Consider the following 26,134-nt stretch of genomic DNA (forward strand, 5'->3'; position numbering starts at 1 on the left):
AACTTTATTCATATGCTAAATTTCCATATATATATATATATATATAGATAGATAGATAGATAGGACGTCTATAGTTCACTCTGTTCAATAGGGTGGGACATAGTATTGAGATCCAATAGGGTAAGAGGTAGTTAATGTTCTCACTAGGTCCTGCAAAACTTATTTCAGAATGTTATTCCAGAGAGATTCTTTTAAGTACTTCCCTCCTCCCACAAATATCAAGCTATTCATTTTAATACTCAATATTCTTGTTTCATTAGGTTGTAGAATAAAAGAGCTAACATTTCAACCCAGTGCTGAAATATTACCATTTCCACTTCTGTTCCTCTTCTTTCTTCAGCTTCTTTTTCTTGTTATCTGGCTCAGGAACTTTTTTATCTTTATCTTTATCCTTATTCTTGGGTTTTTTCAATTTACCATCCTACAAAGAAACATGGTGAGAAAGCACTTAAATAAGGACCAATTACACTGCTCGAAGTAGTTTTGGGGAGCCATTAGACAGAAAAACTGGAATCATGGAATATGAGAACTGGAGAAGTTCTTGAGTCCAATACTCTCAATTTGATAAGACGAATAAAAATTTATTGGTACTTTTCTCTAAAGCGATATTTCCTAAAACTCCCAGACACATGATTACCTAAGAAAGTAGTTAAAAACATTCATTCTGTAAGGGAAGAGCCTGGGAAATTGTATTTTTTTAGCCTCAGTGGAGTTTGGGACAGAGTAATCCCAGGGTATTATCCTCACTTATTTTAAAATCTTCTCATCTTTACACCTCTTCTAATACCACCAAATAACAGGTACAGGAGACTTTTAATGTATTAAATATACAATTTGAAAGGAAATTTCTGATTGAGTCTGGGGGGGAAATACTTTATTACTGCTATTTGCATACACAAAGTCATGAAGCAGTAGGCAAGCAAGTACTCGGGAAGTCCTACAACAATTACCAATTCCCATGATAGTATTCCTTTGAACTGTAACCCTAGATGAGCTGTCACAGTAGCACAGAAAAAGAACAAACATAAACAAGTAAAATCCATCAATACAGGTGATAAACCTCAAAACACACACACACACACACACACACACACACACACACACACACACACACACATCCAGACAAAAATGTGCTATTCAAGAGGTGGGGGTCCTGCTTAACAGAATCGAAACTCTTCTGAAGAATATTTTCCTTTGTCCTAACTATTCAATATAATTTAAGTCTTTATTCAGCAAGTTTTATATAGCTATGAAAAATGGTTTTGAGTCATCTTAAAATCAGTTACAGAATGGCAGAACTTGAAAGAACTTTATAGTTTGGTTTGACCTCTTCCAGTTATAGTCAAGGAAACTCTGAAACAGGTTTTGTCACTTGCTCAATGTCAAAAAGCTGCTATTGACTATGATGAGAGCCCAAGTTTACCAGAAAAATAGTAGAATGTGACTCATGGGAATGGCTGGAATATATAAACATTCTAGGACTACACATGATAGGATGGTAATCAGATAACCTCAGAGAAAGCAAATGGCCTCCAGTGTACAAAGGGGAAAGACTACATTACTACACATAGTTTAAAATAGGAATGGAGAATATAAACGTGTAAGTATGTCTGGGAAGAGAAAATACTAGAGAATTGCATTAATTCAGATAATGTTTACTGTTTAGGCTGAAACACACCACAGGAAAAGGAAATGTTTTTCAGTTAAGACATTCTCTGAACAGCTTCTGAACAGGCATGCAGATGGTTTCATCAGGAAACTATTGGCTACATCGTATGTTTTCAAGCCTCAAAATGGGATTATCAGTCACTAGGAGACTTCAGAACAATTCCCAGAAATGAAAAACACCATAGCCAGCAAGTGAGGTTTAATGACTGATCTTGCCATCTGGGGTCCCTACCACAATAAGACTGGGTATTAATTTAGTCTTTCAGCCTGCTTTTTTTTCCCTCCCCTGTAGGGAGAGGGTTGCTAAGACAATTAAATAAATGAAGTCAACCATTCTTTCTCCCAAATGGTTTTAACAGTTATTACTAACCTCTGTGAAACCCAGAGAAAGGTATTATTTTACATAAATGCAACATAAGCATAAAGGCAATATAGAACGCATGGAGAGCTAAAGTTTTACATTTCTTTATTGACTGCTCTGTACTGGTAATCTACATGAAAGTGGAGTGACTATCATACTCACTACTCAACATTTCACTCTCAATTCCTTGAGTTGGCTCTTACACACTTGAGCTTCTGCCAAGAACAGGCTAGTTGTCAGAAAAGCTACAATTCCCTAAATGCAGGCCCTGATCATCTCTCTACGGCTCACCTACTCATTCATATTCTTAATATGATTTCATTAAAGACACTCCTTCTGCCTTCTTGTGGATTTGGAGGATCAGCAAAGTCCCACAGGAAGCAGGATAACATGGCAGCTAGTGTGCTGGCTCTGGAATCAAACCATACGGGATCAAATCCCGGCTTTACCACTTGGTATCTGTGTGGCCTCAGGCAAATGATTTAACCTCTCCGTACCTCAGTTTCTGCATGTGTAAAATGGAGATAATAGTAGCAATATTTATCTCTAAGGACTGTTGTAAGGATTAAATGAAATGATACCTATAAAGCGTGAAGAATAGTGCCTGGCACACTGTAAGCATCTAGTACATTTAATTTGAATTATTAATATTATTACTACTATGATAGATCACACTTTTAAGACTCACTGCCCCTTACTATCACTATCTTTACTGACGATACTTCAAGCTATCGACTTTATACTTGTGAATCCATTTTGTCCAAGACAATGGCTAAACTCAAATGCAGCAAAGCTAATAACTTACTCAACCCCTTCTTCTCTTAGGAGAGTACAAGATTAAGACCCCTGTTGAATTTCTGACATCTTTTTCTTGAATTACTCGCCCACAGTTTCTAGTCCAAGAAATAGACAGTGTCAAAAGAAGGAACCATATTAGTATATGTTAAATCTACCACAAGCATCAAATAGAACCCTTAGAAAAGTAACTGAATTGAAACTGAGATTTTAAGGAAGGTTATAAGCTAGGAGAAGAAAGAAAAGAGGAAGAGTATATGTGTTCCAGACAGAGGGAACAGCATGTGTTACATAAGCCCTGAAGCACAAAAGAATCTGGTGTGGAAAGAAACAAAGGAGGTCTGTGAGGCTGGAACAAGGTAAATTAGAGAAGAGGCACAAGATGCAGGGGCCAGATCGGGAGAAGTTGTAAAGAGCTTGGATTTAATCCTGTATCCAAGGGACACCCATTTAAAGGACTTTAAATAGGGAGAGTTACCCAAAATGAGTGACGAGCAAGCTTTGTTAGATATGAGAAAGCACTAAAAAACATTCCTAGGGAAAGCTCTTCTGGGTTGTAAGCCAAAATGATTTCTTGCTAATACTTCCCCTGTATGTATGAAGACAGCACAGCTTCTCCAAGAACATGTCAGTTGGCAGCATAGCTATGGGTAGACACCCAGGAAGGCTGAGATCTTAAAACTAACAGTGCCGCAGCCACTGTAACACACTTAAGAGTTTTTCCCAGTGTTTCCTCTACAAGAGAGCAATAAATTCCTAAAACCCATTTGGCCTTCAGAAGTTATTTTACGGAAAACTCCCTATTCCAAACTCAAGCCCCAAAGGGCCTAAGTCTCTTTACTAACCTCTTCTTCCTCTAGTTTTCGTTTCTTCTCTTTCTTGGTATCTTCTGTTTTAATTTTCTTAGGTTTATAATCAGCACTAGAAAGGGGAACATGAATACACAGTTAACACAATTGTGACTCAGTAGTTCTCACCAATAGGATTAGGACCTCCAAACTCTTCTTGGCGGCCTCCAAGGCAGGCGTGGCTGCTATTACTCTTGGCTGGGCATTCTACAGTCAAGAACAGGAATGGAGAAAGTAAAGAAGGCCAGACCAAGGACCAATAGTTATAGTCCTATATAGAACAAAACAACTTTATACTAGACGCAGGCCTGGAAGGGCAGTGGAGTAGAGGGATACATACAAAAATAGACAACACTAGAAGGTAGAAATCTGGGAAGCACACACACAGGGCAACAATGGCTACCACAAAGTAATAACTGGAAAAGAAAGGGGAGGAAAGAAATTCTCTATGAATTCTGAATATATACAAATGAGCTCATTAAGTATTTCCCTCCTCCCTTTCCATCCATCTCCTACCATAAATCCTTTGTAGATTCCCAAAACATAATAAACTCTGCAAGATTGAAAATAATGAACAGGATTTAACCTCAATGACTGAACCTGAGAAAGAGGTACATGTAAGTCTCAAATAACTGTTTTAAGTAAGAGCAATTTTATTACTTCTATACATGGAAACTTCACTCAGAAGGTACTAACAGGCACAGATCCTAGGAAAAACTGCTTCAGCAATGAAAACTTATCTGTGGTAGGTGATGATAAACTTAAAGTAACTTAAATAATTTAAATATTCTTTGTGAATTCTGGATTATTTGAAATTCCAACAATAAATATGCATTACCTTTTTAATAAGAAAAAACATAAGAAAAGTGTAAATATATATTCTCCATTTAAGCCTCAGGCACACTACTTATTTATTTAGGAAACCCTATTTCTCATAATTCAAAGAGAAATCAGTCACCCAGTCTATTAATCACAAATTCCTAATGAGTAAAAGTCAACTAATGCAGTTGTTCTGTGTATTATTGTCTAAACGACTCCTTTTTGTTTAAAAAAATTAAAGTAATAAGAAATACTCACTCATCCTCATCTCGAGGTCTCTTTAATGGCTTTATATCCTCTCTAGGAGGAGCAAAATAGCCATCATCTTCAGGTTCATCTTTAATCAATGGTGGACTAAAGAGAAAAAAATTGCTAGTTAATGAGTGGTGGAACATCTACATTACATCAAGTAATGCAAAGTAGGGGGAAGTAGCTAGTGGAAGGATAACATACATGTGTACATATTAAAAGGTTTTCCATGAGCACTTTTTCTCACTTAATTCTCACTACAGCCCTGTGAGGTAGACAGTATTGATCTCAATTACAGATGAAGAGGCGATATCAAGGTTCGGGATCCGGACTCCTTATTATCAGGATTCTTTCCACTACATCTTAGCTGTCTACGCCAACGGAACCCACACCACAACAGGAACAAACCTAAGTTGTTTCCTCCCTTTATTTGAGGGGTCTGTGTATCTGATCCCTCAAGCAATGTGAATTGATTATTCTAGTGCTCCAAAAGCTAAAATACAGCTTTCACAAAAAAAGGAATAAAAATGTATTCCACAAACTTGAGGCCCAAAACAAACTGAAGTCATTCTAAGCCAAATCTATTCACTGTTCAACTTCCTCCTTTGGTTTACTTACTTTATACACAGAAGAGTACCTTGTCCTATTTTTCTTAAGATTCTGCCTTCTGAATATAAAAAGATGATTCTGTTAGATGACTATCCTGAACCAAAAAGAGGAAGGAACAAGTTAAAAAACCAATGGGACCGGACTTCCCTTCGTGGCGCAGTGGTTAAGAATCCGCCTGCCATATATGCATGGGACACAGGTTTGAGCCCTGGTCCGGGAAGATCCCACATGCTGCGGAGCAACTAAGCCTGTGTGTCACAACTACTGAGCCTGTGCTCTAGAGCCCACGAGCCACAACTACTGAAGCCCGCGCACCTAGAGCCCGTGCTCTGCAACAAGAGAAGCCACCGCAATGAGAAGCCCGCGCACCGCAATGAAGAGTAGCCCCCGCTCACTGCAACTAGAGAAAGCCCGCGTGCAGCAACGAAGACCCAACACAACCATAAATAAATAAATGAGTGAATGAATGAATGAATGAATAAATAAATAAATACATTAAAAAAAAAACAACAACCAATGGGACCAGCAATCACCACAGCCTGGGATGTTCCCTGGCCTGGCACATCTTGTCGGAACTGCACTGCTCACAGCCAGAAGCATCTACAAAGCTAACTAACTCGGCACAGGGAATGGCCTCCAGACACAAAGCCACTCATCTCTAGGGGGGCCAAGGGAAAAGCATCCAGATTTAGCTGCCAAAGAAAGGATATTCACAGGGTTTCAATGCTGTCCCCCCCACCCCCACCCCAAGCATACTGGATCCCCTTGCTTGCAAATGAATTTGAATGTTTAAACAGATTAGCTTTCTTTCCTTATTTATGCACACTCCCCAAATGCTGACCTCTATAGCTGTTTCTCCCCACGACGGAAACCACTGACACAGCCCCAAGTGTCCAAAATCTCCAAAAGCTTTGCACCAGAAAGAAAGAAATGCTGCCATTTACCCAACTAGTTAAGTAAATGCTAGATCCTAGTACTGTCATGAGTGAAGTTAAAAACACTTGGGAAGGGTTACTAGGCCTGAAGAAAGAATTTTTAAAACAATTACCAGAAAACTGTTCCATCCAGTGAAGCATGTGGATTCTCTACCACGATACAGATGCAAGCTAGAGAGCAGTCCAGCAAAGTGAACACAGAGACCACTGCCTCGAAGGGTATGCTTCTGACCATCTAGCCCAGAAAATCTGAAACTGAACCCAGGACTCCACACCAAGTCCAGAGAGTCTAATCATATCTTAGTTTCATAAAAGTTCAAGGCAGTCTCCTGGCAGGAAATAGTTGCCCTGTGTTCAGTCACTGTTATCTAAGAAATCAGAATGCCCAGCTTACAGCTCTAATGCTTCTTGAATTTTACTATTCTGCATTCCTAGAACAGTTACAGAACATGCCTGAAGAGGGCACTTGCTTCTCCCTGGTCTAAGGGACCCAGAGTAAATGGCACAATTCTCAAAAATGTTCTCAAACGAAACTGAAAGTTCAAAGTTTCAAGGAAGCAAAACTGTCAAAACACTTTGCCCTGGACAGTAATGCAAATACTCCCCACAACTCCTCGTAAATCCATCCTGCCATTCAGTGGAGCAGGTGAGAATATATGATCATATAAGTTCTGGTTTTTTTGAAACCAGAGGAGACATTCGGGCTTATTTTAGGGAGTTGAGGCTGATGAGGAAAACAGAATCAAAATGGCCCCAAAAAGTAAAGGAAAAGTGACCTCTAGATTGTGCGTATTTTCCTTTCCTTCTGGAAAAGAGATAAAATATTTCTACTCAAATCTACACCGGTCCCTAAAATGCAGATCAAGTTAGTTTCTACATATGAGCCTCAGAATAGGGGCAATTCAGAGTAGGGGTTCAGAGTAGGGGTTTTTCAGGAAACTCCAAAATTACTACTAAGTATAGAGTTTCTTTTGGGGGTGATGAAAATGTTTTGAAATTAGATAGGGATAATGGGGAGGTTATATAACCTTGTGAAATACTAAAAACCAATAAACTGTACACTTTAAAAGGGTGTATTTTATGGAATGTTAAATTATATCTCAATTTAAAAAAGCTTCTTTCTGTCAACCTTCTCCACTCATAACAGCCTTCTAGAAAATGTGCTGGTCAGTCTCACTAAATGGCACTCTAGAAATGCTCACATTGGCTTAGACCAAGTCCTTTCACTGCCAACTTCCTCGAAAACCTGGAGATGGCCAGTCAGTGCATTTTAGGTAAGATCAGACAACACTGTAACGTGGGCAGCTGGCCTACTGGACGCACACAGAGAAAGAGAAGCCAAGTCAGCAGAGGAATCTTACCTAGAAAAGCCATTTTCCTTCTCCTTTTTTATTTTTGCATCCCCAGAGGCTCTAATCTGAAAGGTAAAACAACAGTAACTGATTAGTACCTTAAAAGGACTAAACTTGAAGAAGCCTCTACCTTACTTGAGATGATCTGGCCTCCACTCTTGGGGCATCTTGATCCCAGACTGACTCTTCTTGTTAGCAAAACTAAACAGGTGGACCAAAGGTCTTGACGCTCTTCTAAGACTCCTTTTTCACAATTCTTCAGATGAACTGTCCAATTTACTGAGAAACGTTTCCCTTCAAAATGGTGGCTTTTTACCTTTAAATGATGGTAAATCTTCACACATACACACAGAGGAATACATATACATACACACATACACACATACACACACACACACACACACAGAGGGTACCAATGGAAGAATACAAAAAATAGTACAGTGGCTGTCTCCAGAAAGGGAAAGATAGACGACAGTGATTTGAGGGTAAAAGGGAGACGTATTTCTCACTATTATTCCCTATTTCATATTGTCTGAATTTAGCAAGTCCATCCAGCATTACCTTTTTAGAAACTAATATAAAAACTTTTTTTAAAAAGTCTATGCACAGTACTACTACTTATTCACAGCCAGATGTGCATGTCACATGTACCACCTTCTTCAGCCCAGGGGGAAAAAAACAGATTTTACCAGCAATGAGCTCATTAGGTTACAAGCATCCCACAAAGTTTGTTCTACAGAGATTTGGCTAGCAGAATTAACTTTCCCCATGAAAGAAAACTGACTTTCCCAGAAACCCTACATCCCTCAATTTATCCATTTGCCATATAAAGTAAGGTAATGATATGGATAGGTTTGGTGCATGAAATACAGTGGTAAAGGGCTTTGGTTTTCATAGTTTAAGACTCTGGTTGGCTCTGACGTCTCCTGACACAGACCTTTTTCACTCAAAGCCCAGGGAATCTTACTAGTCAATGAAGGTACTTTCAATACCTGCTTTTACAAGGTAAACAAAATGAAAAGTACATCCCACACCTCTTCATTCCCCACTGGAAAGTTCTGTACCTTTTCCTCCTTTCGTTTTTCCTTGTCTCTGTCTTTGTGTTTGTCTTTATGCTTCTCTGAACTTCCATCTTTGTGTTTGGTTTTCTCCTTCTCTTTGTGTTTCTTTTCAGAATCTTTATGTTCACTGTGAAACATAAGACACAGTTAGCAGAGAAGGGGCAAACAGAGTAGGGACCACAGGGTTCATATCACAAGATTAACTCACAAGATACCCTGAGATAACATGAACCATGGAAACTTAACAATGCTTTAAATAAATAGTCCTGACAGAAGGTTCAAGTAGAGGCTCTTGGCTACATCAGACTTTCTTTATCTTGCTTAATGTTTTAATTTTTTCGAAGGAGCAAAGGAATCAAATAGAAAAAAACATAGTCATTCTAAACATACCAGGGCATTTTTTTAAGTTACTAAGACTATACAGCAAACCCACTGTATTTCTACAACATTCTACCAGCAGAAAACTATAACGAAAGCTCCAACTTGAGCTCTCACATCTGATGTGAGGAGGTAAAAACAGTTCACCAAAAATCATTCGGTGGCTCAGTGCCAGAAGTGAGACGTATCACAAATGTAGCCACGCCAGGGCTTTGTGCAGTCAGCAGCCCAACACAGTCAATGTTTCCTGCCAGCTTAGGAAAAGCTAGTCACTTCTAGCTTTTCTAGCTAGGGCTTATAAATCCTGCTTGGTTCTTTCCTCAGAATAAGAAAAGATCCATCTAAAAGCAAGGGCATTTCCTGTGCTAAACATTTAAAGCCTTGCTTTTAAAGGGGTTTGTGGGCACACTGGTAGCACTGTAAAAAGGTGCCGCTTCTCTGGAAAACAAAATATGACATTACAAAACAAGAGCCATTAAAGTGTTCATATCCTGGGTCTCGCTCCTGGAGATTTCTCTCTGGGTAAAACATTACAGAGAGATGTTCATTTTGATGCCTCCCATGACAAAAAACAAACAAGAACAAATAAACAAACAAAAAAGCACCAAGAAACCAGATACAGCCTTGGTAAATACCAAGAGGGGGAAACTGTGATATATCAAAGCTATACATCACAGTTATCATTATCATTATGTAGCTGTTATGCTATAATTTGTGAGTCCTACAAATATACATGGAAAATGTTTACGACACAAATGGAAAAAAGGAATATATAAAATGACTGCAGTTATATAAAAATATGCATGTAGACAAAGACTAAAGAGCAAAAATCACAAGCTGTATTTTAAGGTGAACACTGGATGACTATTTTCTTCAGTACACTGGGTAGGAGGTTTAGGAACCTTGCTCACCTCAGCAGCCAATATATTCCACAAATTAACAAAAGAGAGCATGAATTCAAGTGCTATGAGTTGGGGGTCACCCCAGACACAGGACAGCTGACAGCAACCCCAGATGACAGGGACAGTCAAACCTATAGGCAGCATCGGCTCTTGCCTTTCCCACCATAGGCTGTATTTCCTATCTGTCACATTTACCACCTTCAGCCCAGAAGAAAAAAAATAGATTTTACCAGCAATGAGCTCATTAGGTTACAACCATCCCACAAAGTTTGTTCTAAAGAGATTTGGCTAGCATACTCAGCTACATCAAAGGCCAAAAAGGGAGAAACAAATGATGGCGACCAGTTAGGTGAGAGCCCCGGAATGTGGATCAGGAGAGCATCGCTATCACTCATATCTCTGGGCACAAAAGAAGCCCCAACTAAAGATAGGAGTTTGGATAATAAATCAGCAGAAACTCTATGAAATCCAGCCAGGAGGGCAGGGGCACTAGTATAAACAGGACTACAGATTTAGGGAAGACCCAGAACTACCACAGATGGGAAATAAAGCAATGTCCACTCTCCTTGGTTGATATACTCCTCCCTCTATGTTGGTCTCATTACGTTGTTATTTAGATGTGCCACACACAGAAAAATAACAAATTCCTATATAAGCACACTTTCTTTTTAACTCTAGTATGCTTGGAAGCACATGATGATCGATTTTTCCCACCATGCTTTTTATTCTCAGCATTACTATGATGTCACTCTCTACTCAATTTGCTCTCTCTCATAATCTGTTTTTATCAAAACGCAATGTTTTATAAACAAATTTATCCTTTATTTTGTACAAAATGGCTCCCGATTACAATAACACTCTTACTTCCAGTTCTCATTAATTCTTCCAGCTTTAGAATGGTGAAAAAACAAAGTTGCCAAGATTGCGATTCTTTAGTTTACATATATGAAATCACAGGCCCATGGTTTTGATACTACCAGCAAAATGTCTGAGCTTACTATTCTATATACAAGCACTGAAGTTTCAGTTTTTGTTTTGTTTTGAACATTAACTGTAAGAGGAATTAATGGTCATCTACAGAAGTTTCTGCCTAAAAGCAAAAAATGTGGAACAATTACATCCATAATATTAATGGGTGGATATACATCCCTCCCTAGACTAAGAAAAAAGAAAAATCTAAGCAAGCATTGTGCTGCTCAGTGCTTTCACATACATTATTTCATTCAGTCCTCACAACACCTGTGTGAAGTAGGCTTTATTATCCCCTTAAACTGATTTAGAAACAGAGGAGCCAGTGGTTCAAAGTCTTATTCAAAGTTACAATGTTAGAAAGAAGGGCAGTTGGGATTTAAACTGAGTATTTCCATCTCCAAGTTCAGAGCACTTTCCACTAAATCAATCATTACAATTCCATGAAGTTGATATATACCACATAAGGGTAGCCTGGTGTTGTTAGAGACAAATGCATGTCCAGTCTGAGATTTGATGCATAAGATCAAAACTTTATTCTACCATCAGTGGAAACTTTCTAGAATAGAGATGTAGGATATCTGAAATGATAAAACCCTTGGGACAGCTATTTCTCATTTTGTCTTCCCATGAAACTCTAAATGGCTGACTTAAGAATCTAAGTTTAGGAATGCTCTATATTCCTTATTCCTTTATGCTCCACCTCCACACCTCCCCACCCCCCACCCCCCTTGTTCTCTTTCTCAATGAAAGCAATTCTTAGAACATTAGTCTGTTTCACTAGAAAACTGGCTCTCTGGCCTTCTGGCAATCACAGCATGGGCACCATAAGTATACACATAGGCCTCCAGTTTTCTGCTTTGCTATTCATTACCACACCAAACAGAGATCAGGGAAAAGAAGACAACAAATGACATGGCAATGAGATAGTACCCAGGCCACCCCAGGAAAGTGAAAAAAGTCAGTACTTCCTCTGCCTGCTAACCAGAGGGAAATCTATTCAGGAAATTCAAAGTTCCTGCTAGAGTAGTAACCCCTTTGTAGGTCATAATTAATCACAAAGACCAAAATGAGATGAAACTATCAACTTGACTTTCCAAAGGCAACTCACTCTCCTCTATTCCCAACTGTTTAGATATAAGAGAACAAGTTTGGATTTTTAGACTGAGTTCCGGTGATTCAGGGTTAAGGAACATCTTGTGGTACAATGCATTCCATTGGGGACTATTAGAAATATGGGTTTATGAAGCCCTATTAAGTCTCTTGAACACAATGCTAACATCATATCTACATGTCAGGTGCTGTTCCTGTCCCTGCCTCCAGAAATAGAGAGCAGAGCACCGGGAGTCCTACCCCTCATCCATAACCCCACACCGACAGAAATGCTGCCAAAGAGCGAGCCTCAGTGGTAGTCTTTCCTAGGAATCTACCTGAATTAAGTAGCAGACGCACTTGGGGGTCGAAGTCCTATCATACAGAAGCATGTCTAAGGCTGTGCCATGGAAGTTAGAAGCAGAATTTGGCCAGTGGTAGAAAATGCAGCCAATCTGGATCAGTTAGGCTGACTCATCACCATTCAGGATTTCCTAACATGTACCTCTTTTTCCAAAAGACTTAAAACTGGCTTGACTTTCACACTGGCTTAAAGGGCAGCACCTTTCCACTTATGATAGTGAGATGATGGAAATTCTGTCCAGTGCAGAAGAGGAGTTCATATGTTGACTACCTGTTTTAAGAGACATTACCCAGGGCTTCCCTGGTGGCGCAGTGGTTAAGAATCTGCCTGCCAATGCAAGGGACACGGGTTCGAGCCCTGGCCTGGGAAGATCCCACATGCCGCGGAGCAACTAACCCTGTGCGCCACAACTACTGAGCCTGAGCTCTAGAGCCTGCAAGCCACAACTACTGAGCCCATGTGCCACAACTACTGAAGCCTGCGTGCCTAGAACCCGTGCTCCGCAACAAGAGAAGCCACCACAGTGAGAAGCCCACGCACCGCAATGAAGAGTAGCCTCCGCTCACCGCAACTAAAGAAAGCCCACGCACAGCAACAAAGACCCAACACAGGCAAAAATAAATAAATAAATAAATTTATTTATTTAAAAGAAAAAAAAGAGCCATTACCCATGTCTTTATACTGATCCTGCTACTTTTCCATACACAATAGACACAATATGTAAAAGTCACAAAATGGGTTTTAAATATAACTGAGGACTACAATACTGGCCAGTTTGGGGCAACAGTACAGGTGACTGTGATATTGAAGAAATGTCAGTGGGGCTAAATAAGAAAAATAAACTAGAAGAAAAGCTTGATAATGACCACAGTAAGGAAACCCAAAGATCTGAAGAACAAATACTTTTTAAGAATGAGTTTAGTCTGGGGTACACTGAAGGCCAAAATACAGACAGTAGCTGGCATTCCTAGAACCTCTGAAATGGTCATACTCTTGGATGAAATATGAATTTCATCATCAGGAACTCACAGAGAAAACATCCAATTACTGGCTATACACAGAAGCCGACTCCTTGGCTCGGGGCTCATGTCTGTCTGGGGAAAAGATCTACCTAACATCAGAGCCTAGACAAGCAAAAGTCAATGCCAAACAGAGTAAATGGGAAGATTCAAAGTCACCTCTCGAGTGAGACTCTTGTTGGACCTGAGCAGACAAAAGAGAGGGTTGACCAGGGTTAACCTTAGGAAGGCACTTAGGAAGAAGAATGGGAGACAGGGTGGAAGTAGGGGGATGGCAGTAGGAAGCCAAGAGTGAAAATATTTTCTTTCTGCAAGAAGGCATTTGCTGCCTCTTTAGGAAAAAACCCTGTGTCTGATATTCTGGGAAGCTAGGATGTTGGCTATGGGAAACCATTTAAATTTGTTAAAGAAAACTAAAACAATGGTCTGTCCTCTATCAGCAATAAAAATATTTAACAGATATTTAAACAGTACTAAGTGCCAGGCACTCTTCTAAGCAATTTAATCTCCATTACAAAACTGAGGTAAGTATTTTCATTTTACAGATATGGAAACTGAGACATGGGAGGGTTCAGTAACTTGCCCAAGGAAATACATCTAACGAACAATAACTAGGATTTAAACTCAGGCAGTCATGCATTTGACCACTCTGGTGCCTTACTCCCCAAACAAAGCAAAAACGAAACACTGCTAAGGGGAGAAGAAGCCTCTTTACCTTCTGCGAATAGGACCTAGCCACTAATGGCTAAGAGAACAAACTCATTCCAGCAACCTGCCCACTTCCTCAAGGCAGCAGACCCCTGCAGGTTGCAGCCAATGGAGTCACAGGGGATTCCTATGGGAGAGCCTAGAAAGATTCCAAGCTGTGAAAGGAGGAAACCCTTCAAAGGAAAGCAGACAATTAGAGCTTAAATAATGTTTGTTCAATTAAACATTCTAGGAGGTAAATTCAAAAGTTGCCTCTTGAAAAAATGCAGCAGCTAGTTTCTGAAAGGCTCTGAGAAATGAAGATTTCTCAATGCTCATCCACCATTATAGGTTACTAAATGAAATCCGAAGAATTATTAAAACTTGGGAGTTGAGTGGAATCTTAGAAATTATTTAATCCTTTGTTTGCAGGCCAGAGCAGATAAAGGGATGTGCCCAAAGATGCCAAAGCCGATACACATTCTGAACTCCCATCCCTCCCCTAAGTTCTTTATCTCTACTAATAGGGTAAACAGTCACACAGTTATCCAAGCTAGGAATCCTTTTTCTTAGACCCCCTCATGCCACTTGTGGCTAAGTCCTATGTTTCCCTTTCTCAACTATTTTCAAAGGCTTCTTGCTCCTTTAGAATCAAGTCCCAGCTTCTTGAAATAGTATTTAATAGTTTTTCCTCAAGCAACTTTTTGGAGCCCTCGTTTTCTAACCCATCCTGTTAACCCAGGCATCCACCTAACTGGATTCTACCCAGAGCAAAGTACATTACAATGCTTCCATATTTTGTTTATGCTTTTCTCGCTGTCTGGAATGTCACTCTTTCTAGCCATCACCTTTCCTTGTCAAGATCTTAACCATCTTTCCATGGCTGGCTCAAATACCCTTTCCACCATGAAATCTTAAAAAAAAAAAAAAAAGACTGTAGGTCATTATAATAGGGCTAGATATCATTGAAAACCAGGGCACCAAAATAGATGTTATCAATAAGTAACTACTAAATTAGATTCAACTACCAAAATCAACAGCTTCAATTTATCTGAATGATATTCTACCAGGCTTTGTGGTAATCATAATAATCTCAATTACTGAGTATGTTACAGTTTCCAAAGAGCTTTTATCTGCATAATTACATTGAATTCTCCCCCAACACACCTGAAAGCTCGACCAGGCTAGTATTGCTATCAACACTCAACCAAAATGGGAAAAGACCCAGAAGTTAAGCGGCTTGGATAAGGACACACAGCTAGTAAATGATAGAACCTAGCCTCTCCACTTCTATTTTAGTGTGCTTTCCACTACATCACATTGACTCCCATGTGAATGGTGGTGGTACTCAGTTTTCTCATTTCTAAACTACCCAATCTTCTCTATTTACCTATGTTAACTGTCCATTTCTCCCAGACAGGTTGATACAGGGACATGTAGATAAATGGAGGGCTTCAACAACAGCTCACAAAAAAAGCAGTAAACACATCTTTTAAATGTGATTACTTTCAGAAAAACTGCCCCTAATCTGAGAACCAGTTGCTTAATTCCAGTGCATTTCCTTACGAGCCTATGTTCTCCCAACTCTAATTCAGGTAGGATTTGGAACTGAAGGGAAAGCAGAAACCAAAAGCAACCTTATTCTCACACTGACTGTATAAATTAGCACTGCCAATGTGGCTGGAAAAGCACTTCCCTTACTGTTTCACAGTAGTTCTTTCTATCTTCCCTGGCCTTCCACAAAATTGTCACTCCACCCTGAGCGTCAGGTTTAAAAATGACAAGAGATGCACACAGTCAAAAGCTAGCAGGAGAAATGTTGTATTTCACATGTGATAGTCCTTTGTTTTCTAAATTCAAGCCTCCCCCCCCAATTGCTTTTAATGATGTTGTATATATAAGAGGTCTAGTATTAAAGATAACTTATGCTAAGAATGCAACGTTTCAAGAGAATTATCTGGTGAGATCCTACAAGCCCAGTGATTCCTTAGCATCTAGTAAGAGTATTCCTTTTATTTCTTTAGAGAGGATTTATATATTGCTTTAAAGGACCTCAAGTGCTAAATATCAACGCTAATGGAAAGAAGCAGTATCAGAGACAAATAACAGAAGAAATTATTTTTATTTGACTTTGGTAGAAACTTCCTGTGATGTTATAGGCCAAAGAGTCAGAGATGGGGTTTTCACAGGGTCAGAATTTAATGAGATTAATACTTCTAATGCCAAAAACTTTAGGGGTTTGGGGCCCAAAGAAAGAGGCAGCGCCTGAAATGATCTGGCCATTTTAAAACCTAAGCTGCCTACAATATGCATATGAGAAAGAGATGCTCGTATTTAAACACAGATAGTTTAGCAATACAACTAACCTCTCTTAAGGAGGGAGATTGTTTTGTTTTATTTTTTACTGGAAGGAATAATGTAGTGGGAGAAAAATCATACTAGGACTCAGAAGCCCTGGTCTCTCATCCTCACTCTGCCACCACCCTGCCATGTGACTTTGGGCAGGTCACCTCAGACTCATGTCCACACAAAAAAGAGATGACGTGGAATGATCTTTAACACCCCTTCCCCTATTTTGCACCTTGAATTAGAATAATAAAAGGAGAAAGCATATGAATAAGATGGTATCTCCTAAGAGGTAGGTCTAAATCCCGTTCTATCTTTGAAAGGCTTGTTTCCCATCCTCTGACACTCCAAATATGCAGTACATATTACTATGCAGGACAAAGAGGCCTCCTGGATTTGGGTCCTAAGTGTAGCCTAACGAAAAATGACTGATGCTAATATCTAGCAGAGAAGGAGGGAATATAGATACACATTACTGTAGAACTTGTTTCCTCATAATAGATAGCCACAAAATTAGGCAGGGTTGATGAGCAAAGTGTTAAAATAAAGTGAAGCATTTTGGAACAGAACATGCTACATCTTAATTATCCTGGGCTTCAGAGGTGATTAAACAATCCTCAAGGTTTCCTTAATGTGCTAAGAAGAAAAATGAAGAAACCCAAAACTACCGTTAAGGTCAGAAGTCACTTAAAAAGGAACACAGTGTACAGAATTTTACTGGACCATAACCAACACACCTGCTTTGCTGCAAAGAGGTAGCGTGTCAGGAGAGGTCAAAACAGGAAGCATTTAAAAGTCTGCTTACAACACATCATCTGGTTCAACTGTCTTAAACTTACTCACATGTGAATTAGAGATCCAGGGCTAGATTTAGTCATATATAAACAGAAACTCAGAGCAGGTTCTTCCAGTGCCTTTTGGCAAATAGGCTACTGTTTTCTCAAGTATTCTGATTAGAAATGAAGAAAATATTAAAAGGCACAAAATTGCGTAGAACAAATTCCTGATTGCCTATGCTATAATCTTGGAAAAGTATGCTTTTAATAGATGTACAAAATATTATGTCTTCACATCTGTAGAGCAGATCACAGTTAAAGAGCTTTCATACTTACTGACTCCCAGGGTCCCTTCTGAAGCATGTATTAATATGAGGAAACTAAGGAAGACGAAAAAGCTCAGTTGAGGAAGGTTAGATAACCTGGTCGAGATCTCATGAGACCTAAGTGGATAGACCAGACCAGAGGCCTTCTCCTAGATACAGGCAAGAAACCATTGTGGACTTTTCAAGAAAAATGATGCCAAAATTACATCCTTTATTTTTAAAAAGGAGATTCTGGTAAAACAGGAGAGGGCCAAATTTATGTCCCAAAGCCTTTTATGCCACTTCTACCTAATCTTTTCTCCCATCACAATTGCAAATTATGGTTGGTGAAGTAAGATGTGTCAGAGAGTAAGAGATCCATTTTTAAAAGCTTATGGTTTACACGGATCGAACCCACACCCCCTGCAGTGGAAGCCTGGAGTCTTAACCACTGGACCACCAGGGAAGTCCCTGTTTTTCTTTAATTAACAATAATCTTTTGATGTTCCTACTACCTGGTTTCTTGCAAAAACTCCTATGTATCCTGGCTCCTCCCTTACCTCTTCAGGGCAGTCCCTCAGAGTCATCTGAGAGGCTGCCTTCCAGGCTTAAGTCCTTAGCAAGTCCATCAAATAAAACGTAATTCTCAACTTAAAAAAAAAAAAGCTTATGGTTTAAATAATAACTTCTATCTTTTTAAAGTCTTTCTGGACAGATTTCAGGTAACATGAAAATTAGTTTTTCTTCATCTGATCTATAAGCATTTTCCTCAGATGATGAAGTTCTTCATGGTCAAGACTATCTCACATTTTTTGGCACTTCACATCAACTAGCACATCATAAAGATGGCAAGCAAGATAATTCTTGTTTGACATGATCAGCAATTCTACTCCTAAGTATACACCCAAAAGAATTGAAAGCAGGGACTCAAACAGATACTTGTACACCCATGTTCTTAGCAGCATTATTCACAATAGCCAACAGGTAGAAACAACCCCAAGTATCCATCAACGGATGAATGAATTTTTTATTTTATTTATATTTTTTGTTTGTTTTGTTTTGTTTTTGAATGAATTTTTTAAAATGTGGTAGACAGACAACGAAATATTAGTCAACTATAAAAAGGAATGGAATTCTGATATTTGACAAAATGGATGAACCTTGAAAACATTATGCTAAGGAAAATAAGCCAGACACAAAAATGACAAATATTTTATGATTCCACTTACATGAGGTAGCTAGAGTGGAAAAATTCACAGATAGAAAATAGAAGTTGCTAATGGATGGGGGCAAGGGGGGATGAGGAGGTATTATTTAAGAGGTTCAGAGATTATTTGGGATGATGATAAAGTTCTGAAGATGGATACTGGGGATGGTTGTACAATATGGTGAATGTACTTAATGCCACTTCAAAATGGCAAACTTTATGTTATGCATATTTCACCACACACACGCAAAAAAAGGTATTTGAAATGTGGGATGGCCAAAGGGAACCATCCTATAGAATTGAGAATATGTGAACAGGAGAGAGAAGATGGTAACTGGTGTAACCGTAGGTCAACCACTCATTGATTCAATAAACATACACTACTACTAAGTACCACCTATCTGCCAGGTACTATACTAAGCCTTGAGGATGTAAAATGAATACAACAGACCCCAACATTGTTCGCAGGGACCTCAAGAGTCTAATAGGGCACACAGAAAAGTAAAGAGACAATTACAACACCAACACAACTGGTAATTACTATGAAAGGGATATATTCAAGGTGCCAGAGAACTCATAAAAATGGCACTTTAATATGAGGGTGGAGGGCAGAAAGGATACCTGAAAGAAGTAAACTCTATGCTGCAACTAAAAGAATGTTCTTAAGAGGGCAACAGAGTATTCCAGAATCAGTAACAGCATATTTTAAAACCTAGAGTATTCAGAAGACATGCTGTGTTTGGGGAACTGAAAAGAAGTTCAGGGAGACTGGAAATGGAACGTGAGAGAAGGGTAAATGGCAAGAGAGGTGGCAGAGGAAGAGAGCCAAAGACTTACAGAATCACTCTGTGAACTGGAATGAGAAGATGAAAAAGGTGGCCAGAAAAGTGGAAAGCCAAGGGAAGCTGGTTTCAAGGAGAAGGCCTGGGCCCAGAATATGGTATATCTTGGCAAATGTTCCATTTGTATTTCACTGTTGAGCGTAATATTCTATAAATGTCAATTAAATCAGGTTGGTTGATGATGTTCAAAGTCTTCTATATCCTTAATGATTTTCTCTCTGCTTATCAATTGAGAAAGAGGTAGTAAAATCTAACTATAAATATGAATTATTTCTCTTTGCAATTCTGTCAGTGTTTACTTCATGTATTTTGAGGCTCTGATATCAGTGTATAAACATTTACAACTGCTATTTCCTCCTGATTAATTGGTCCCTTTTTATCATTATGAAATGAACTTCTTCATTACTGGCAATATTCTTTGCTCTCAAATCTACTTTGGTAGATATTAATATAGGCTGGACACCTACAAACTGAAGAAAAGATGCATGTGAATTGAGACTGGATTCAACTACTAAAATTAAAATCAGTAGACTAATGAAAACGGAAACTAGATAATCAAGTGGTAAGAAATGAGTGAGTGGTGGGGAAAGACCACAGGAGTGGACTTCCCTGGTGGCACAGTGATTAAGGATCCACCTGCCAATGCAGGGGACACGGGTTTGATCCTTGGTCCAGGAAGATCCCACATGCCGTGGAGCAACTAAGCCCATGCACCACAACTACGGTGCCTGCGCTCTAGAGCCTGCGAGCCACAACTACTGAGCCTGCGAGCCAACTGAGCCCACGTGTCACAACTACTGAAGCTCGCGCGCCCTAGAGCCCATGCGCCGCAACTACTGAGCCCACGTGCCCCAACTACTGAAGCCCATGCACCCTAGAGCTCGTGCGCCGCAACTACTGAGCCCACGCGTCACAACTACTGAAGCCCACGCGCCCGAGGGCCCATGTTCTGAAACAAGAGAAGCTACCGCAATGAGAAGCCCACACACCGCAACGAAGAGTAGCCCCTGCTCGCCGTGACTAGATAAAGCCAGCGTGCAGCAACGAAGACCCAACGCAGCCAAAAAGTTAAAAAAAAAAAGAAATAAAATTTAAAAATTAAAAAAAAGACTGACCACAGGAGTGATAGATGATTTTGTGAAGAAATATCCTCACTAGAGAAATTAATCTGGTTATTTTAATGATTTATAAAGACTTATTAATTTAAAATTTTCATTTAAAATACGTAAAAATTTTTCATTACTCATAAAAAGAACAGACTTAGAATTCTCACTTTATCTTTTTTCTTGATAAGCCTTATTTTTTTATAACTTTTAAAAATAAAAGTAGCATATACACATAATTATATTCTGATCGTATGTGCAGAGTTCAGAGTTATCACAAAATAATGATAAATATGTGATTACCACCAAAGTTAAGAAAAATACCATTGATACCCCACCAGAAGTTCCCCTCACACCATTTTACAATTGCTACCCTTCCTTCCTTCCCAAAGATAACCATGACCCTGAATTCTAAAGGTCTTGATTAATTTTTTTGTTTTTGAACTTCAAGTAAATTGAAGCATACAATATATATTTTTTGGCTGGTTTCTTTCACTCAACATAGGTTTGTGGAATTCACCTACGCTTATTAACAGCAGTTATTTCATATTTATTTATATATAGTATCCTAAGATGTGAATATACCACACTTTATCCATTTTACTATTAATGAGCATTTAGGAGATTTTCACTTTGGGGCTATTAAAAGCAACGCAGCTCTGAAGAGCTTCGTACATGCCCTTTGGTGCACAAATACACACATTTCTGTTGAGAACACATTCAGGAACGGAATTCTTAGGTTAGAGGGTATACATATGTTAACTTTAGAAGACACTGCTAAGTAGTTTTCCAAAATGATTTAACAATTTATAGTCCCATCAGAAATGGGATTGATCCACGTCATTGTAAGATCTTGGTATTAGCGTTATTTTAATATTTAGCCATTATTACAATGTGTAGCATATTATATTGAGGTTGCATTTCCCTGATGAATAATGTTGAGCATCTTCTAGTATTTTTATTGGCCATGTGGGTATCTTCTTTTGTGAAGAGCTTACTCAGTCCTCTCATGAATTTTTCTGTTGGATTATCTGCCTCATTTTTATTTATTTGTAGAAGATTTCTGTATATATTGGACAAGAAACTTTTGACTATTATTTATGTTGAAAACATCTTGTCCACAGACAATAAGCCAACCTAATGAAATAGTTCTAAGAGACTCTAGGCTACAGGCACTTGTGCCAATAAATGACTGAACTTTATGTTCGCTCTAACAAAACTTCGGCCACTATGAGAATACCCTATGGCTTTCTCACCAACAACTGCCTTTAACTCAAAACGGAAGTTTAAGTCCTCATTTTCAATAAGTGGTCCTATATCCAAAGATACCCTAAGTCTCTGGGCCTAACCACTTGTCTCCTACACCAGAAAAATGGAAGCAAAATGAACAAGAAAACATCTTTCTGATTCCTTTGGATCCCAGAGGGCAGCACCACTGAGTTTCATTTACATTGGTGGTTACTGGCTTTCGTGAGAGCTGAACTCTTCTGGTAAACTGACGAAAGCTAGGAATGTTCTCTCCAGGAATATCTCATATACCCAACCTTTTGTATATGATTTCAGGGGCTTACAAACCATGGAAGCCTAAGTTAAGAATTTTTAAATTTATACCCTTTAAAGTATGGAAAGAAGAAAAATGTATATCTATCAAGTCTCCAATCCAGTCACCTTTTATCAAGGCAAGCTCTCTGGACACTTGATTAAATGCCATCATGTGTTAACAATTCACCATAGTTGCTTTGTACATCCTGATCTGAAAAATGGCATCCCCAGTAAGGCCTGAATTATCAAGGCCATCCTCTTAACAACTCTGGAATCAAAGTCTCTGCTGACTTTGCTATCCATGGTATTTACCTGTGGTTCAAGTTAAGGCCTGTTGCAGGTGAGCCAAGCCATAGCCAACCCACTGCTGAATGATGAGGGACTTGCTGGTTCAACCCTTACCTGTTGCTATGCTTGGACTTTTCTCGGTCCTTCTCCTTGTCCTTCTTGTGCTCTTTGTGCCGGTGTTCTCGATCTTTATGTTTATCTTTGTGTTTATGAGAATCTGTAACCATAAGAGATGAGTCAGTAAAGAGCAGTCATGAGCTATATCTCCTGCCCAGCTACCTTGACAAGCTGGTCAAGACGCACAATGACAGGATTTAAATGGCATGGTAGCCATAACAGCACATTCCATTGGAGGGAAAGATTTCACAAAGCAGCCCAGACAAGGCATCCCATTACCCTGCCTCTAAAACCAAGACATGTTACAAATAAGCAGGAAGAGGAGGGGAGCCAATTCTACCGTAAAAGGAAGCAACAGTTTGGTATTCTTCTCCTAGATCTGGTACTATGAAGACTAAGCCATAAATGATTCGAAGGGATAAATCTTGAACACTGACTTTCAAGATCAGATGGTTATCTATGTAACTTCTGGAAAATTCAAACCTTAAGGGATACCTGTTTTTAAATCAACTTTAATGAAGTATAATTTCTATACAGTAAGATATACACATTTCAAAGATACAGTGTGATAAGTCTAGCATACATATGCACTGATATAATCTCCACCACAATCAAAATTTAGAACAATTCCATCATCCCCGGAAGTCTCCCTTGTGCCCATTCCCAGTCAATCCCCATTTTCCATTACCAGCCCGAAGTAACCACTGATCTGCTAGCACAATGGATTAGATTTGTCTACATTTCTAGTTTCATATGAATGAAATTACAGAATTTCCTCTTTTGTGTCTGACTTCTTATGCTTAGCAAAATATTTTCGACATTCAACCATGTTGCTGGATGTATCAGTAATTGGTTAGATTTTTATTAGACTGGTACCCCATTGTGTGGATACACTGCAATTTATTTATCCATTCACCTGTTGATGGACATTTGAGTTGTTTTCAGGCATTGGTTTTTACGAATAAATCTGTTACGAACTTTCATACACAAGTCTTTGTGTAGATGTGTTTTCATTTCTCTTGGATACATACTTAATAGTGAAGTTACAGGGTCATACGGTAAGTGTATGTTTAACCTGATAGGAAACTGCCAAACTGTATTCCCAAGTGATTGTATCATTACACATTCCCACCAACAACGGATTAGAGTTCCAACTGCTACAAATTCTCACCAATACCTAGTATTATCAGTCTCTAATTTTAGCCATTCTAGCAGGTATGTAGTGGTATCTCACTGTGGCGCTTTTTTTTAAAAAAAAAATTAATTAATTAATTAATTTATTTTTGGCTGTGTTGGGTCTTCATTGCTGCGCACAGGCTTTCTCCAGTTGCAATGAGCGGGGGCTACTCTTCATTGCGGTGTGCAGGCTTCTCATTGCGGTGGCTTCTCTTGTTGCGGAGCATGGGCTCTAGGCGCGTGGGCTTCAGTAGTTGTGGCACGTGGGCTCAGCAGTTGTGGCTCATGGGCTCTAGAGTGCAGGCTCAGTAGTTATGGTGCACGGGTTTAGCTGCTCTGTGGCATGTGGGATCTTCCTGGGCCAGGGCTCGAACCTGTGTTCCCTGCATCGGCAGGTGGATTCTTAACCACTGCGCCACCAGGGAGGTCTCTCTCACTGTGATTTTAATCCAGTTTCCTGATTAAATGATAGGCAACTTTTCAAGTGCAGATTGGCCACTCACATATCTCCTTCAGTGAAGTATCTCTTCAAATCTTTCCCCCACTTAAAAAACGTTGTCTTATTCCTAAGTTGTAAGGGTTCTTTATACATTAACCATTACAAATTTTTGGTTAGACATGTGTATTGTGAATATTCTTTTTTTCTAGGAGTTTTACAGAGGTAAGGGACAGGGAACATTTTTTTAATCTATAAAGATGTCCAGTTGTTCTAGCACCATTTCTCGAAAAGACTGCCTTTTCTCCATAGAATTGCCTTAGGCCTCTTTACTGGAAATGAAATGACCACATAATCATAGATCTGTTTCTGGACCCCATTTTATCCTACACACACACACACACACACACACACTATCTTGACTACTAAAGCTTCACAGTAGAGCTTTTTTCCATAGTAAGTTTTGATATCAGGTAATATAAGTACTTTAACTTTGTTCTTTTTCAAAATTGTTTTGGCTATTCTGTCTTCTGTATTTCCATATAAATTTTAGATTCAGTTGGTTGATTTCTTTAAAAAAAAAGCCAGCTGGGAGTTTGTGTTCATAGGACAATTTGGAGAGATGTGACATCAAAACATTACTGTGTCTTTGCATCCACAAACATGGTATCTCTCTCCACTTTTTAAGGTTATGACTCTCAAATTTTAGTGTATCAGAATTAACCCAAGGGCATACTAAAAATGCAGCTCACTGGGGACATGTCACCCCAATGTTGAATATGAATCAATTAGAAGTTTATGTATCCAACACATGTGGTAGTTTTAAAATATGTCCAACAGATTCTTTGATACTTTTCCTTTCAAGGTGTGACCTAATTTCCTTCTCCTTAAATATGGGCTGGACTTAGTGACTCACTCCTAAAAACAGGATAAAGTGGAAATGTCAGTGTGCAACTTCTAACACCAGGTCATAAAAGGCACTGGATCTTTCTCCTTGCCCTGGAGGAATCCAGTCGCCATACTGTTAGGACATCCAACCAGCCTTATGGAGAGGCCCATGTGGTGAGGAACTGAAACTTCCCGACAATAGCTATGCGATTGAACCACCTTGGAAGTGGGTCCTCAATTAAGCCTTCAGATGACTGCAGTCTCAGACTCTGAGCCAAAACCACCCAGCTAAGCTGTTCCTGGATTCCTGGTTCACACAAACTGTGTTAAGACAAATGTTTGTTATTTTAAGCCATTAAATTTTGAGATAACGTGTTTAATAGCAATAGATAACTAACAATAATGTATAGGCTCTCAATTATTATACGTTATTATAATGTATAATAACGTATAGTGTATATAATAGTGTATAGTAGTGTGTTTACACTACTCCTGGCTCACAGCAAAAAAAGAAGCCACATTTGGCACAATCCATTAAGTATCTATTCTGTGCCAGGCCCTAGGGAAACAGAAATTTGCATGACCGTACCCCCTAGCTGTAAGAAATTCTCATCCCACAGAGATGGGAAAATAAAATCATATGGTGTCAGAAGTAGGACTTGAACCCAACCTTCCATGTAGCATAAAGAACTCTCCAACTTCTGAAAATCTCAAGTCTAAAATTTTAAAATGCTGAGTCAATCTGATACAAAGTTGGTGGCCCCTGTTCACTTGACAATAATTAATACCCTCACTACTTCTGCGCCCAACTAGCACTTATGGTTAAAACCATAATAATGACAAAACATGCCACCAGCACTACAACCTAGAATGAAGTCTGTGTTGTTTGATTTTGTTTACAGGCCAGATTTAGCAAACAAGAAACAGAACATTAGGATCTGCTATTATGGCGCAAGCATATGGCAGGGACATAATATATTAAAAAAAAAAAAATTACTCT

At 39.1% G+C, this 26,134-nt stretch overlaps 1 protein-coding gene across 1 annotated transcript in view; it reads right to left on the minus strand.

Moving 5' to 3' along the window:
- Positions 1-26,134, minus strand: part of TOP1 (DNA topoisomerase I) — an 86,275-nt gene that overhangs the window by 33,671 nt on the left and 26,470 nt on the right. Inside the window, exons 3-8 of the mRNA XM_082359483.1 lie at positions 22,632-22,734; positions 8,701-8,824; positions 7,646-7,701; positions 4,750-4,845; positions 3,670-3,745; positions 309-421 (exon numbers count right to left, since the gene is read on the minus strand). Coding sequence (XP_082215609.1) covers positions 309-421; positions 3,670-3,745; positions 4,750-4,845; positions 7,646-7,701; positions 8,701-8,824; positions 22,632-22,734 — 568 coding nt within the window. The remainder of the gene's footprint in view (positions 1-308; positions 422-3,669; positions 3,746-4,749; positions 4,846-7,645; positions 7,702-8,700; positions 8,825-22,631; positions 22,735-26,134) is intronic.

This window comes from Balaenoptera borealis, assembly GCF_965194805.1.
Source record: "Balaenoptera borealis genome assembly, chromosome: 16".
Classification (NCBI taxonomy): domain Eukaryota; kingdom Metazoa; phylum Chordata; class Mammalia; order Artiodactyla; family Balaenopteridae; genus Balaenoptera; species Balaenoptera borealis.